Source organism: Anneissia japonica, unplaced genomic scaffold (genome assembly GCF_011630105.1).
Source record: "Anneissia japonica isolate Jap-2015-1 unplaced genomic scaffold, ASM1163010v1 scaffold4415_len418423_cov169, whole genome shotgun sequence".
NCBI classification, from domain to species: Eukaryota; Metazoa; Echinodermata; class Crinoidea; order Comatulida; family Comatulidae; genus Anneissia; species Anneissia japonica.
The window spans coordinates 290,320-307,106 of NW_022743399.1; the positions used below are offsets into that span (position 1 = coordinate 290,320).

The 16,787-nt window shown below is 31.7% G+C and overlaps 1 protein-coding gene across 2 annotated transcripts in view; it reads right to left on the reverse strand.

Annotated features, from left to right (window-relative positions):
* Positions 1–481: 481 nt before the first annotated feature.
* The window catches only part of LOC117119475 (sterol O-acyltransferase 1-like), a 54,395-nt gene continuing 38,089 nt past the window's right edge, over positions 482–16,787 (reverse strand). For both annotated transcript variants that reach the window (XM_033264310.1, XM_033264311.1), the window contains exons 8-12: positions 11,901–12,128; positions 11,619–11,714; positions 11,153–11,285; positions 2,520–2,662; positions 482–2,041 (exon numbers count right to left, since the gene is read on the reverse strand). In XM_033264310.1, coding sequence (XP_033120201.1) covers positions 1,967–2,041; positions 2,520–2,662; positions 11,153–11,285; positions 11,619–11,714; positions 11,901–12,128 — 675 coding nt within the window. In that variant the 3' untranslated portion in view covers positions 482–1,966. The remainder of the gene's footprint in view (positions 2,042–2,519; positions 2,663–11,152; positions 11,286–11,618; positions 11,715–11,900; positions 12,129–16,787) is intronic.

Genomic DNA, 16,787 nt, shown 5'->3' on the forward strand with positions numbered 1-16,787 from the left:
GTGATGTAATTATGACCATATCATGGCATGTCACAACAAGGCTTTATATAGGATTCACTAGATTTGTGCAAGAATGGAAATGTGTGAGCATAGTATTACCTAGTGCATTACAAACTTACTGCCTAGAATAATTTTTGAGTATAGCTTGACATAACATCTACCACGTATCAATACAATTACAGAATATATCCTCATATAATATAATATTTATTTCAAATATTTGGATAGATTGCATTGATCTGCATATATTAAATTCAAATATCAAAAAAGATATATCAAATTTTTAAATAATTTAAAATCATGATACATTCATCATACTCTTAACTAGTGTGCAGTTCAATTCTTAAACTCTGTCCAGATTACCAATTTACAAAAAACAAAACCACTGTTGTATGCCCATATATAGTAATGATGCACCTATATATGGTCATGATGTGATGTCATCATGACCATATTTAGGCATGTCACATGTTTTTGTCAAATACAAATTTTATAGTCTGGACAGGGCTTAAAAATATCTATTACAAAATTAAACAATAGTACTGTATTTAATTAATTACGTTTCTAAAATAATGTATTGAAAAAAAGTTAGTTTTATTTTTCCTTCTTTGCTTTGATTTAAGTTATCTTATGATTGTTTTGTACAGTTTACATATGTTCAACTGTATTTTATAATGATGCAGTATTCAATGTACTTAAATACAGTCATGGCTGTCCAATGTTGAGTGTGACTCGACTACAATGTACTGGAAAGTATAAACAGTGGTGTTACAAACGGGCTTGAGGCCCTTGGCTATACTATAATTAACTAAAGCTGGGACGGATGCCAGGGTGGTGGGGGTGCAACCGCACACCCTTATATAGCATTAAGAAAAATAACTGTTGTATTGTATTGTATTGTTGATATATTATTTATATCATGAATTATAGTACCAGTAAGATTTAAAAAGTATGAGAATGCAATTTCCGGGTACCTTGTGGTCCATTAATCTCAAAAATGTTCTCATCTCAACCCCAACAATGGTGGGTCAGTATTATATGCATTATAATTTGGTGACTCAAGTATGAAGAAACAACTAAAGGCAATACTATAGAATTTACTTGTGATGTGATGTCATTTTATATATTTACTATGATGTTATAAAAGAACTATTGCAATGTAGTAATGAAATGTAAACAAATAAGTTGTTGGAATAGTAATGGAATGTTTTACAATCATGAATACTATAAAATAGTATTGGTATGCAGCTTAAATGCTTGCATTTTTGACTGAAACAGAGTGGATCTGTTCACAGCCTGTCAACAATGCAACATGGGTGTCTAAGCATGGCTGGCCGAGATTGGTCAACCCATGGTTTAAACTCCCAACTGCTGCACCAAACCCCATTGTTTTTAAAATTTTAGATGTAATCGCTTTACATAAAAATATTACATTATTCATTCTATCATACTAATTATATTATTATTATACTATATTATATTCAATATAAATTAATATATTATTAAAATACTATTCATTAAAATTAAATAGCACCTGATCACATATGAATTTCAATTCAGTCATTCTATATAGAAAAACTTAAAATAAAACTGTTCAATTTGGTTATGCTCATGTAAAACTATGAATCCCTTTCCTTGTATTAAAAATGCTAATTTAGATCGGACTTCGTATAATTGTGAAGATCCTTGTATGATAAATATATTATATATTCTAACTTTCTGAAATCATGTCTCTTTCCGAGACGAAACATGTGAAGGGCATTATTGATTTTGGCTATTTAATTTTCATTATTGATTCAACTAATATAATTTCTCAACACATATTATTCAGACAGTGACATCTTAATCAATAATTCATCTCCTTCCAATGCAAAATCAACCTCATCCTCCAAATAAAAATTGTTGCCCTGCCAAGGTGAGACGATGTCGCATCTTAGGAATTGTCTCGTAATAATTATTTATGAGATTATTGCGAATCACCAAGGGCACTTGAAATATTACACGTCCAGCTTCTTGGTATAAAAAAGTCCCAATAGGATTCCTATCAAAGAAAAGAAATAAATAATAAAAGAAAAGTAACAATTTCTTGGTAACTTATTTTACATTTACTTTTTTATACAGAATACAAAATATGTTTGTTCAAAAATGTTTCCAAATCAAATACGAACAACATGCAGAAAAAGTCAACTACAGTAATGTGCTTTCTAGTTGCCAAACCTTTGAACAAATTTAGACATCAGTTTGAAATGCAATTTGTTATTTTGGTTCACAGCCAAAAAAAGAACACACAATTAATACAGGTCACCATCCAATTCGAAACCACTTGACCTGAACATTTGGGGTGTCTCAGGGTTCATTCAATTAGGGAGTTAGCTTTGTATGATTGACGATTGTTATTTGGTTCTTTAAAAAAATGGTTTCAAATTAGAAGGCATCTCAGAAAGAGGTCTCTCGAATTTGAAGGTGCACTGTATAAATAAAATAATTTAAAAAGTAAATACAAATGCTATTCAACTTACTATTGTTCGAGGGCAGTTGATCCTTGCAAACCACTCTTGGCTGTACAGACACATTAACACTCCACTCCCAATGAACAAGGACACCCACACAAATACATTCCATGGTTGGGATGAGCTCTTGGCTGGCAAAAACGTGAAGCTTACTAGAATAAGGGGGAAAACCGCACACACAGAAAATATTATTTATGTAATAATTAACTACAATCTCACAGATATAAGAAATGAATTTTTGTTTACATATGTGTAAATTCAGATTTAAAAAAAATTTTTTTTTTCCTCAATCTTTTTTCACTTGAAAAGCTCAGAATTTCTTCCTGATATTTTCACTGATACAATAAAAACATATTTTTTAAATATAAATTTGATTCCATTCTTATGACTTTTTATATACGTGTCCCTATTAAACCTTTAATTTACTTGTGAACATCAGTAAAATTGGGGCGGGGTTAGTAAAAAAATAAAAAACAAAAAACCTCCCTTTCTCATCAGTTTTTATTCTTTGATAGTGTCATAAACTAATAATTTTTTTTAGGGGACCTTATATCACAATGTTTGCTAAAAGGGTAAGGGGTAAAGGGTAAAGGGTGCTGGCGATTTTGTTACCAATTACCTCTGGTCATTGAATCTATATTGGCAAACAAGATCTTAGTGCAACCTTCTTCACTCCCTAGGAAGTATACCTTGATGTACAATTTAATATACACAGAGCGATACATTCAATGCCACAAATTGAGGGTACAGCTTTCAAATACTTGCGGGCAAAGAAAGGCAATGCAAATGTAAAGTGCACGGACATCCTTCACAGCAAAGGTTCAAAGACGCAACCTCAAGGTTTAGAACCTGCTGAGAGCACACTCTCCTCCCCTCCAAAAAAGCTTGCTCCCTCAGTCGTTCCCCCACCCTCACATTGAAAATGTTCAAGGCAAAAAAAATTCATGCTCACATAGTTAAAAATAACATATCACCTTAATATCTGTAAGGTAACATCCCTCAGTTAATTAGCAAGCTCCCCAACTTGCCCTTCCTTCTCCCCTGAAGCTCACCCCCTCCCCCAGATTCAAATCTCCTAGAGACACCACTGGATCACATCATGCAAATATTTTGTCCTGTCTTCAGGACTTTCTCAACATGAGTGAGAAACATTACTAGGTAGTTAGTGATCAAATATACAATGAGCAATGTAATAATAAGAAAATGCAGGACGTATTAATTATTGGTAAACGAATAACCGCCAACAAAGCCTAGATATTCGTTAAGTCCTTTCAATATGTGATTTAATGTGAAGGATTAAATTTACCTCCGTACAGCATCTATTTTATTTGTTAATTTACAGCTGGAGCCTAAGATGATTAGAAACCAAGTGACACGATTAGGTAAAATGATCAGGCACAGGAAATCCTTTAGTATTATTCCAAATTTACCATCTTATATTTTTTTAGTTGTAAGCTCAGTATAGGCTCATTTCGCCAACTAACTTCTCATCTCAGATTTACTGCAGTAAATCATAATAAAGAAATTCAGAATGATTACAATGTAGGTCAGAGGTACAGATTCAAGACATTTGTCTTGGTCTTAATCATGTGTTTGTGAAGCTAATTCAGAAGACTGGCAATAAATAATGGGTGGATATCAATAGCAATTTTGATTTGGTGCTAGAAAGTAAATGTTTTGTCCCCTCTTTTTTTTCCTTCCTTTGTCCTCTTCTCCGTGTAATCTGTTTGACTCTGTCCCTTCCCTTGTCATTTACTAATGTTATCCCAGTGAGTTTCTTAAATGTTTTCCTTTTATCAATTGCTGTAATGTTTTTATGTGTTTAATGTGATTTTGAATACTACACATAATGGAAAATATCTGGACTGCTAGCATTGAAAGTTTTTGAAAGGAAAATAAACAATGAGCTGATATTATCCACTTGTAGGTATGGTCTTAATCCAACCCATCATTTACCTGTCCAACAAATGCAAGTTTTAAATTCAGAATGACTCCCCACCCTCCCGAAAAAAGAGATAAAATTAATTCCAACGCAAAAGCTACAATATAAATGCATACTGTGTATCCATATAAATCCAGAATTATTATTATTATTATTATTATTATTACTATTATTATAATCATCATCCAAACTATTGCTTGATTTAGTACAAGGAAAAAAGAGAAGGCAGACAGGAAAGCTTTTCTGATTGTGGTGTAAATCAATTGGAAACTTGCAATTATAGTATTGTCATGTAAGATACCCATGTGTATTTTTCAGATAATCAATGGAATTAAAAAATACACTGGATAATAAAATATAAATCATTGATTGGACTACAATTTGGTATATTTTATTTTCAATTTCCAAATCAAGTTATTATGTACAATTACTTTTTTCGAGACTTTGATTTGTGAATGAAAAAATAATAAAAATGTTTTATATCTTATTTATCTACTTTAATTATATATTTTTAAATTATTTTATTTATAAGTACAATTACTTTTTTTTAGAGATTTTGATTTGTGAATGGAAAAATAATAAAAATGTTTTATATCTTATTTATCTACTTTAATTATATATTTTTAAATTATTTTATTTATAAGTACAATTACTTTTTTTTTAGAGATTTTGTTTTGTGAATGGAAAAATAATAAAAATGTTTTTTATCTTATTTATCTATTTTAATTATAGTTTTTTTCAATTATTTTATTATAACATATCTTGATTAAAATATTTTTTGGATATCTATAAAGTCCTGTCCAGACTATCAAATTCTATTTGACAAAAACATGTGACATGCCCAAATATGGTCATCATGACATCACATCATGACCAGCACCTACCATTGTAGATATTTTATTTCTATTTAAAAGGGAACTAGAAAGATATTTTTTTCTAGAGGGGATTTTTGATATGTCATTAATATTAGAATCAACTTAAAAATCGTTACTTTGGCAATTTTTTATGTAGTTATTACGATTTACCCCTTTAGCAACGTAACGTCAGTGTAAGGTACTCTAACCAAAAACTGTATAGCACAGTGCACCAAAAAATGCTTTTAAAATTGATTCTATTGCTGGTGATTCTAGAAAAAAAAAATCATCTTTCTAGTTCCCTTATAAGTTTTTAGAGCTCTATTTACACTAAAACAATTTATGTGACAAACATCCGCGATTTGCCTATATATGGGCATAATGATGTCAACACCACGTAAAATTCGAACAACCTTTTCTATTCAAGATTTTAAGTCAGAGCTTAAGACCTTTTTATTTAATTCTTATTTTCTTGAATAGATTGTTTTCGCATTTTTTAAAATTTCACCTGGTTTCCTTTCTTGAGTCTAGGGAGCTTTCGACAGCACGACGACGGTAGGACGTAGAACGTAAAAACGTCACTAAATGTCATCTGCGCATGCAAGAACGTTAAGGTCACCTCGTCGAGTAGATTCTGGAACACAATTTGGCCAAATCTACGCATGCACAGAATGTAGGACGCCAGGTAGGACGGTCACGCGTGAGTGATTACATCCTAGCCTTGCATCGTCGCACAAATTGAAAGCTCCCTAATGTCGTTGCCCGGTGGTGCATGGTAGCTGAGCCTGAGGCACAGGTCATAGGTGAAAACTATTGGAGCCCAGCATACCGCCATGTGGAGTATCTGCATATCCACATAGAAAGAGCAAAATTTCAAGTTTCAATTCTGAAGTTTTCATGAACTCGTGTTTTTTTTAGCAAATGGCTTTCAAAGCAGTCTTTTAAAAATCTTATAGTGAAATAAGTGCCCTGACCTTACTCTTTAGGTGGATTATGTGCTATATAAGTATTCATATCATTATATTATTATTATTATTTTTATCATCATCATCATCACACCCAGATATGCTATATAAAGCATATGCATGATGATAAAATACTGATACATCAATATAATTTCTCTTCAAAAACCAGGAATAGAATCTCACAAATGTCAAAGGCATCTATCTACTACAGCACCCATCACCTCCTCCTATTATATTTCATTTCATTTATTCATCTCATAAAAAATAACAAAATCAATACAATCAAAAACGCCTCATAAAGTCACTAATAATAGAACCTGGGGTTAAAAAAAAGGCAAATGAAAATATATTTTATAGGAAAAACATAACCTGAAGTCAAAGAAAGACTTTTTAATCTCTTAATGAAGGAATTCAAGTGGTAGGTTATTAGAACTTTAGCCTGAAAGAACTCCATAGGTAAAGAATTTCCTGGAATGTGGACTTAAATTTGTAACGTTGGACACTCTACAATCTTACATATATAAAATGAAACCACATTTTAAAAACAGGAATATCTATTGTAAATTTGACAGACTGATTATAACATTAATTTAATATTATATGTAAGATTTATTTATTTTATGTAACCAACAAACAATATCTATATAGGTCATTTTGAAATTTATTTAGATATTAAATCTAAATATATTTTAGTACCAACTTTTGTTTGTCTATTTTAATTTTAAGTAAATTATTCCTTCCCACTTTCACTTAATGTGTTTTGTTGGAAGTTGTTTCATTTTGGATTCAGTTTTGAGATGATCAATTACTTTGTTTATAAATAGTAGATTAATTACCGTAGATGTACTTATTAATTTTTCAATTACTTTGCCATTTTTTATTTTTTCAAATTATTTTTCTGTTGTTTACTAATCTTTTTTCCAGATTTGCCTTTTGTTTTGCTAGTTTATGGAGTTTCTTTGAATTCTTGATTAGTTTTGCTATTTAGTTAAATTATTGTATTTATATACTGTACTATCTGTTCTATTTCCCAAGACTGGGTTGGTAGGCTTTTCGACTAGTGTTCATCACTATTATTAGGCAATATTGTAAAATTTTTTGCTTGCCCAATTTTCATTGTTTTTGTTTCCAGAGTTTCAATATTTGGTATATGCTGCCCTCTGCAGTTGGATTTTTAAAGTCATTGACTTTCTAGTCATTTTTTTTTCCAAATTTCCTTTCATATTTTTTATATTTGACACGTTGATCTAAAAAATCCTTTGCTGACAATAAATAATCACAGTGTCGAAATAATTGAAATGCAAGCAAACTTTGCACACATTCATGTTAGGACATACAATTGTCCCATTTTAGTCTTTAAAACTATACATTGTCAAATACTACTCTATATAGATTATGGTAGTTGATAAGGATAATGTGCAAAACATCAAATAAAAAAAACTTCACAAAATTGCAATCAAAACCTACATCAGCAAAAGTTCAATGGTAGTATTTAATTTATATTAAATTCAAGAGTATGTACCTAATTATTCTACTTTTTAAACCTATTATTTCCCTAACACCGTTCATGATTATCGCAAACTGCTATCGTATGCATGGCATGTCATTTTCCAACTCTTATAACCATTGATTTTTAACAACCATAGTACGAAACCTGCCGCAAATTGAGCAGCTACAGTGATTGCAGATTGATCCATACGAGCAATGTTCATGGCCTTTACTGATGTAAAGGACATAAGACATTATTTCTTCAAGTCAAGAGTATGTACCTAATTATTCCACTTTTTAAACCTATTATTTCCCTAACACCGTTCATGATTATCGCAAACTGCTATCATATGCATGGCATGTCATTCTCCAACTCATATAACCACTGATTTTTAACAACCATAGTACGAAATCTGTCGCAAATTGAGCAGCTACAGTGATTGCAGATTGATCCATACGAGCAATGTTCATGGCCTTTACTGATGTAAAGGACGTAAGACATTATTTCTTCAAGTCCCTATATAACACCCAAATGAATCAAAATTTAAACGGAATAATCACAAATTATGGGTTTCAGAAATCCATTATATAAGGCCCTCAAAATGCTAATTTGTTGGAGTTTCCAAGGGTTCCCCCATGCCACTACTCCACCAGAGATTCTGGGTGGCCCCTCAGCATAAGGCTTGCTTAGTTCGCAAAACGCACTCTCCGTCAAAATCTTGCCTACAGGCCTGAAGGGCCAGTGATTGGTTGATAGTTTATAAATGGTAATGAGATATAATGGATGAAATATATGTTTGTTCAGCGCTACAAAGGAGGTAGAAAATCACACTATTATTAAAAAGGTCAAGCTATATGTTGGTACATGCTTTGTATTTATGATTTTACCCAATACCTGTCTAAAAACAGATTTCACTTTGTTGAGACAATAAATATCTTGTGTTGAATAATTGTTGTGCAATAGAATACTATGTCTTTAGTCTTTAGTCTTGATAATCCCTTTGCAGCTGATACTCAGCTAAACTGTGCAGGGTTGGACATGATCTACTTTGATGCACTACTTTTTCAGACACTCTTTTGTGGCTAACAAAGTTTAAACCGGCGGGAAAAGGTGACAGGAAATTGAAAAGAGAAGTTAACAATGCAACGGAACCGGAAATAAACTCTTGAAAAACTGTACTTTCCATTTTGTCATGTTGTTTACAAAAATTTACACTGTTAAGTAATATCATCTATCATTTTGATACTATCCACAATGCAAACTGATTGATATTAATTGATATTTAAAGATTATTTTTTATTAATTTTTCTTTTAAACCATATTTATAGAGTGACCCTTCCAGCATTGTTTGGCAAATAATCAAGGGCCCTCTTAAATAAATGAAATAATGTGATATTTCATCTGCAAAGTCTCATTAAGAGGATTAGGGAGTGGGAATCGTGAGAAAAATCATATGCTCTCACAGGATTTGAACCCTGGAACCTGGGATTGGAAGCCAAGCAGCTTAAACACAATGCTACAACTCCACTCTAATGAATATTCCTTTCACTAGATTTTAATCTGTGAATTCATATAGCATTACGATACATTACTTTAGTGATGAACTGGAATAGTATTTAAGACACTGTATTAATTAATTTGATATTTTATTGACTGCTTTTAAACAAGTGGCACTAATTGGGGTTTTTTATGCTACTAAAATAAAAAAATAGTATGGTAGCATATTTAAATAAAATAAAAATATTAATTTAAAAAATAGGAATTATTGTTCTGTCCACAATACCGTATAGTTTTAACTCATAAAAAAAACTGTGATTTGCACATGGGTGTGATGTCATCATAATGTCCATATATGGGTAAATCACAGATATTTGTGACAGAAAACATCATAAGTGTGGACACCACATATGATCCATTATGAGACTATCAGTAAAGCTACATTTAGACATGAGAAAAAAGATGTTTAAAGGATTCGAACCTACAACCCTGAGACTGGAAGCTGAGCACCTTAACCATCAAGTTATTATTTATTTTATTTATATATAAAATATATGACACAAGAAATAGTGTTCAAGAGGAGAACATAGGCCAAAGGGACAACACAAAAAGTGGGTACCTCTTCGAAAAACAAATTACATTAAAATATAAAAAGCTACTAAAATATAATATAACCATGTAAATATTTGGTGTATCATGTGTTAGATTGTCCACTACCTCAACTGGGTAAACCAAATCATGATAAACAACATGTTGGCAGCATACCTGACTCACTGCAGAATAATACCTGATAAACAATAAATTAAAAAAACCACAATTCCCTATGGGAACATATCTCCTGTTAAATTCACATGGTTGGGACATTCCCTCCAAATCACCTACCAAGAATTAAGGAAGTAAAATTGAAAATTAAGCTACCAAAAAAAAAAACCAAGAAACAAAAAACAAACAACGTAGATAAAGGATGTTTTCTTTTGGATACCGCTGGGAATATTATGACGTGGAAATAAAAAGTAAAATATAAATCATGGGACAAGTAAATTTTACTAATGTTAATAATACATTTTATATGACCGCATGGAAGTTATTCTATATAAATATGCATATACATTTATAAATTTACATTTATTTATTCTATATACATTTTATATGGTTTTATACTCAACATTGTCAACCCCACAGATCTGCAAATGTTATGTAATCAATTTATAGGAAATGTATGATATGTAAATAAATTTGATATATGAATGAATATTTCAACAGCTAATAATATTGAAAGTAACATTTTTTTTTAATAACTAAATTTTGATGGTAAAGTTAACAAGTTTTCATTTGTTAACTCCTATGTAAACCAACAAAAGATACCATTTTAGCATCTGAATTTATGATCAATTTGTTTATGTCTGTTTTAATGTTTAATCTTGATTATGTGCTTTTATTATAATAGCACATAATCAAGATTAAACATTAAAAAAGACATAAACAAATTGATCATGTCTTCTTGTGTGCCTTCCATTTTTGTATTTTTTTAATTCAAATTTTTAATTTTACCTAGTTGTTTGACAATAAAATTACTTTGAAGGTTGAGCCTAGCTATTAAACTCAATCAATAAGCTTCAATATTTTAATTGCTTTAAAAAATGGTTTAACATTCTACTGTGCATTTCACTTGTGTTCTTGGTCAAGGCACTTCACCTATATTTATGTCTCACCTTCCCAGGGGTACAAATAAGTGCCTTACAGAATGTTGAGGCACTTGTATTCTGTGTGTATGAGGCAAACTAGATGTACACCCCAGGGAGTGGGGAATTCAACATTGTACCGGTTTGTCAATTGGATAAAATGACCTGGGGTACTGCCAGTGCCTTGTGTCCTTAGTACAAAGTACAACTTACCTCCAACTCCACCAAACATGAAAAATAATACTGGATAGAAGAAATTGAGGGACACTGCCAGAATAAATTCATGAATAAATGCAGATATTACGAACACGGCCATCATCGAAGCGAACTTGCTAAAACCCAAAATCTAGAGATTAAGAAATATATTTTTGGTTAATAAATAAATATATTAAATATAAAGCATCTGAATTTAAATAATAAAAATGCAGGTTTTCATCCAATTTTTTGGGACTGTGGTTTTAATGGTCTTTAGCCTCTAATTAGAATAATAGATTTGTTAATATGGGACCACAGAAAAGTGGTCTTTAATTGGAAGTAGTGTTTCACGGGAGGAGTCTCTAATTAGAGGGACACCTGAATTATTAAAATAATATTATTAATCCCAGTGGGGGGAGTCCCAGAGGAGGGAGGTTTTTAGCCCCAGTGGAGGTGTAGAGTCCCAGCTGGAGGTTAAAGTTACCTGCAGATCTCGATAGATATATGTGAAAAGCCAATCATGAACCACGATGTTCCAAGTCCGGTAGTAATTTGAATACGTTTTCACATTCCACCAATCCTGAGTGAAGATCAATGTAGATCATTATATTACTTATAATATTAATGACAATATTAATAAAATCAATGTATTTAAACAATAACAGCTATAGTATGATGTCATATCACATCCATATTTGGGCATGATGTCATATGATACTCATATTCGGCCAAACTACATGTATTTACCACATCTTTAGACACTAACCTTGTAGAACTGTCTGTCAGCAAAACGCATCATCTCAGCAAAGGCATTCAACCACGAATGGAGTATTGCAAAAAACCCCAGAACAAGGACAAGCGTTGCAGGAAGCATGACACTAAAGGAGGCTAGTGTCAAGTTGTGAAACGTCAAATCTTCTTTGCCAAAATTCTTAAAGACTGGGACGCAAAACCTTACAAACACATAGTAGGTAAAAAACAGACAGGCGAGCACCTAGAGTGAAAATCAAAAATTAAATGAAATAAAATTAACAATTATATTTTAGAAGTATTGGTGTAAACAGCTATACTACAAAATACAAATGGATCTTCCCACTATGCCCTGAGTGGACACTCAAGGACACTCAGGTTCCCCCTCCTGAAAATAAAGACAACTAACAAAACATCATGGTATTTGAGCATAAGAATACAAGCTAACTCGTACCCATGCCAACTCATACCCATAACTTGTGCCCAAATTTTGGCTGACTCATACCTACAATTTTTGCTGGCTCATACCCATATTTGGCCAGTCCGTACCAAAGTTTAGTGCAAGATCTAAGATATTTTTTTTCAAACATTATGCAAAGATTATTATCTATTTTGATAGTAATCATGTTTATTATTAAAGCCAAACTTACTATAGAAGTTTTTGATACAGCAAAAATGAAATTTTAAAATTCATTATCGTTGTTAAAACTTTAACGAGGGGGTGCTATTACAGTAGTAGTGAGTAGGGTCAATGCCGTAGACAGGTACTTAAGTTTAGTACCATTCATGTGAAATTTCACGATTTCAACAATTACATTTTGTTTTGGTAGACAGTTGTAGCACAAAATGTAGTAAGAAGTATTTAATATTAGACTTTGTTTTATTATCACACCAAAGTAAATGACACATACGTTTACTTTGGTGTGATAATAAAACAAAATCTAATATTAAATACTTCTTACTACATTTTATTATCACACCAAAGTAAACGTATGAATACACATGGGTATGAGTTAGCCAATTTTGAGCACAAATTTGGTACAGTGGATAGGAGCTGGCATGGGTACGAGTTGGTATGAGTACCAGTTAGCCGACACTGGACTATAATAAACGGAATCCCAATGTGATTCTTTACATCAAAAAAACATCGGGAAAAAATTGTGTGTGTTATGATGCAATACAATGTTCAAGTAATTTTTAAGCCAACAATTGCTAGTTAGTCCTAAAGATAGAGAGGAAAATTTTCATTAAATTAATACACAAGAGGGAGGAAGCCCACTGACAGGAACTGTTCTGACCAGGCCCGTAGCCAGGTTCTTCCAAGGGGGATTGTCTGGAGAAAAAGAAAAGGGGGTTTCGTCCGAACCATTAAACCCTCCTGGCTACGGGTCTGTTGACGTCCCAAAATCAGATGAAGTCAGCATGAACAAGACCACAGAAGCGGTTGAAACTCGCTAGGAAGTTCTTCAAAGTTATCCAGTCTTTAAAACTTAAAAGTTTATATTACACAATTTTAACTGCTTCCTTTTTAATTTTGTTCATCTTTTTACAAGAATGAAATTGCAATTTCAATGTTTAGTTTTGTTAACAATGACCATAGAGCAAAGAAACAGTTTCTTTGCTCTATGCAATGACAAAGCAAAAATGTAACAGTTGAAACATTTGCGCAATATTTTGGCACCATTTCAAATAAGAAAACAAACATTATATTGTACACGTAGTTAAAACATAAAAGATACCTAAATTGTCTTGTTAACCTTTTTGAAGAGGATATTTTCTAAGTAAATAAATCTTATTATACAAACCACTTCCCTTTACCACAACTATTCAGAAATGTCATGTAGAGTTCAGTGTACTGACACAAATACTTTCTATGCTCGCAGTTATACAGTAGCTCCACCCTAAACTCAGTTTCAGCAATTTAGATTTCAATTCAATTCAAAATGACATTTATTCATTGATAGAAATACAATAAAGGAATACAGTACAATACAAATAATACAACAACGTGTACAACAGGTCTTACTTTAATAGCTAACTTTATTTCTCAAATTCTTTTACTGCATGAAATTTATTGTTATTAATATATTTCATTATATTTTGTCTTAGGACCACAATGAAAATAAGTTTTAAATTGTTTTTTTTTTTTTTAACTTTTTGTGTTATCCTTGTTATATGCATCACATGTCTGTCTGTTTTGTAAGGCAAAATTATCAACATTTTTAATTTTATAGATATTTTGAAATAATTCAAAACAAATCAAAGAACTTTAGCAAAATGGTTCTGCCAAGAAACAAGATAAAATGTATTGTCTTCAATAGAAACGAAGAAATTACAAAGCTCGCAAAAAATACAATTCAAAGAAAATCACATTAAAATTGATCAAGGGTAAAAAGTATCAACTTCAAAATTCCATAAAAATCAACTGAAAAAAAGCACAATAATAATTAAAATTACAGAAGGCCTGCAATATTTGAAGATAATGAAAAAAAAATTAGAAGACAACAAAGAAGGGTTACACATTTCATGAGGAAACTTCACCATTTACCAAATTTTCAATTTTTGAACCAGGTTTTGCAGATCTCTTCTTATCTCTATTAATTACGGCTTCAGGGAATTTAGTAACAAGATTAACAGTGAAGCTCATTAGTTGTGAATAGTTCATAAGAAGACTAGCACAATTAAATCAAAAACCATGTTGTAACTTCTAACATAAGTCATTGATTTTTAAAATTCAAAAGCATATCTATTATGATTTTTATCTGAAATTATAGCTAAGGTAATAAAAATGCCAAATTTTTTTGAACAAAAGGTTTTTAAAATTTTCCAGCCTGGTTTTTAAATACTATACTGGTAATTTATTGAGAAACAGCAATGCCTGCTGTGATAATGACTCTAAGTAGAGGTATTCTTCTTTGATGATTAATTGGATTATTGAGATAAGATTCTGGCAAAACCTGGTTCACCAACCCGCCTGAATGCCCTTTTAAATGGTTTGCTGGTAAATGGGATAGTAACAGCATGTGAAAAAAAAAAAGTATCTACTCTGTAGCGTAAACATAAATACATTTATTACCAATAATAAATTTGAAAAAAACTTTCCGAAACAGAAGTATACCGCTTATGAATACTAAAAAAATGGGTGGGTGATCTAGCTTATTTAATATGAAGCAAACATTGAATAGCCTAGAAGTAAAACTTGGGGGCCGCTGCAGCCTCCAGCTATATTGGTTCTGGTTCAAGCACCACACTTGCCCATAGTTCTGGTGGTGGAACAAGTCTTCTCGGATAACTATAAACCGTAAGCCAGTTTACACTAAGTGGCTCATGTGCACTTTAAGAACCCAGGACATCTTTTGAGATGATTCTTAGGCGGTTACCCTGGTGTGCAGGTCCATACAGGAAATAATGTGTACAGACAAGAGTAGCTGGCATATATATTTAACAGGTAGCTCTGGCACAAGATGAAGTTAGCGTCCAAGCTAGAGTAGTCTATGTCTTGAGCACTTTGAGACTTCTGTGAAACATGCTACAACAATACGTATCTTTCCATATTTAATAATATGTCATTTGTATTTTTTTCACTAGTAATGTTTTGAGTTTTTATTATTTTGATGATTTGTTATGTATTCATAGGTATCCGGGAACTAAATCTAATGAAAACTATGTTATGCATGTTTACAAATATATCCATCATATTTTCTACCTTTTATTTTTTGCATCTTACTTTCACTTTTAAATGTACGCATCTTATTTCCTTTTATATATGTCCTAAAGTAATGAGTGTTTGGAGTTAGCCTGGGGAATTCATTAGACACTTGGACTACCGTATATAAAATTATGTTTTGCTTTGAATACAAGAAATAGTGTTCAATGCAAACACAGCAAAATATATCTAGCGCCATCTATGATACTGCTACAAGATGATGCATACAAATATAATTTCATTCTGATAATGCATGTGTATTTGTCACTAGAACACCTCTTTGGGATACTCCTATTCAGGAGACACTCCTATTAAGGGAACACTTTTCTGTGAAACGAGAATAAATTTTTAACACTACGGCCAACCCCTATTAAGGTGACAACCCTAGTAAGGGGATGGGGACACATTATATGTGTGCAAAATAGTCAAATTGATACAATTTAACTCCTATTAAGGGGCCACTTATTTTTTCTTATTGTATCAAAACAAATACAGTTGTCTCAAAATAAGAAACAATAAAATAAAGCAATAAACCTAACATCAAACCAGAATGTTTTCCATCAATCTTTAGAATGGAATTTGGATAGGCCTAGTGCATGTGTAAAAAGCTCAATATTTAAAAAAAGAGTATTTGGTCATTAACTTTGCACTCGAATCAAGAAATGATATTGGGAACATACAACTTTTTAGTTGTAATTTTATCATGTAGTTGTAGTTTTAATTATGTATCAGTTGATTTCATATCACAAATATTTTTTTGCAATGCATATATTGTTACAGGTTAGTTATAATTCAACTTTACCATAACTCATTCTTAGGTCAATTAATAATAAAATTATAAAGAATCTATAACATCATTGTACGAAAACATGCCAAAAACCACTATTAGGGACAATTTCATATTTTTGGTTAGTGTCCCCTATTCAGCCTTAGCGTGAGCCCTGACTGAACTCTGCAGAAACTTCACATGTTTTGATAGGTCAATTCGAACATCGCACAATATAATCTGGGTAGCAAGGTTACTGGCGATTGCTTTCTCTTCTATAAAACCTACAGGTAACGGTAAGGCTTAGCCTACTAAAATACAAGAAACATTGGGGTTTCCCCAACAAGAAAATTAATTAAATTTAGGCCTTTATTATAGACATTTCTTCGTAAACTGTCACCTAGCGTAGGCTAGCATTTTACTACCAGGCT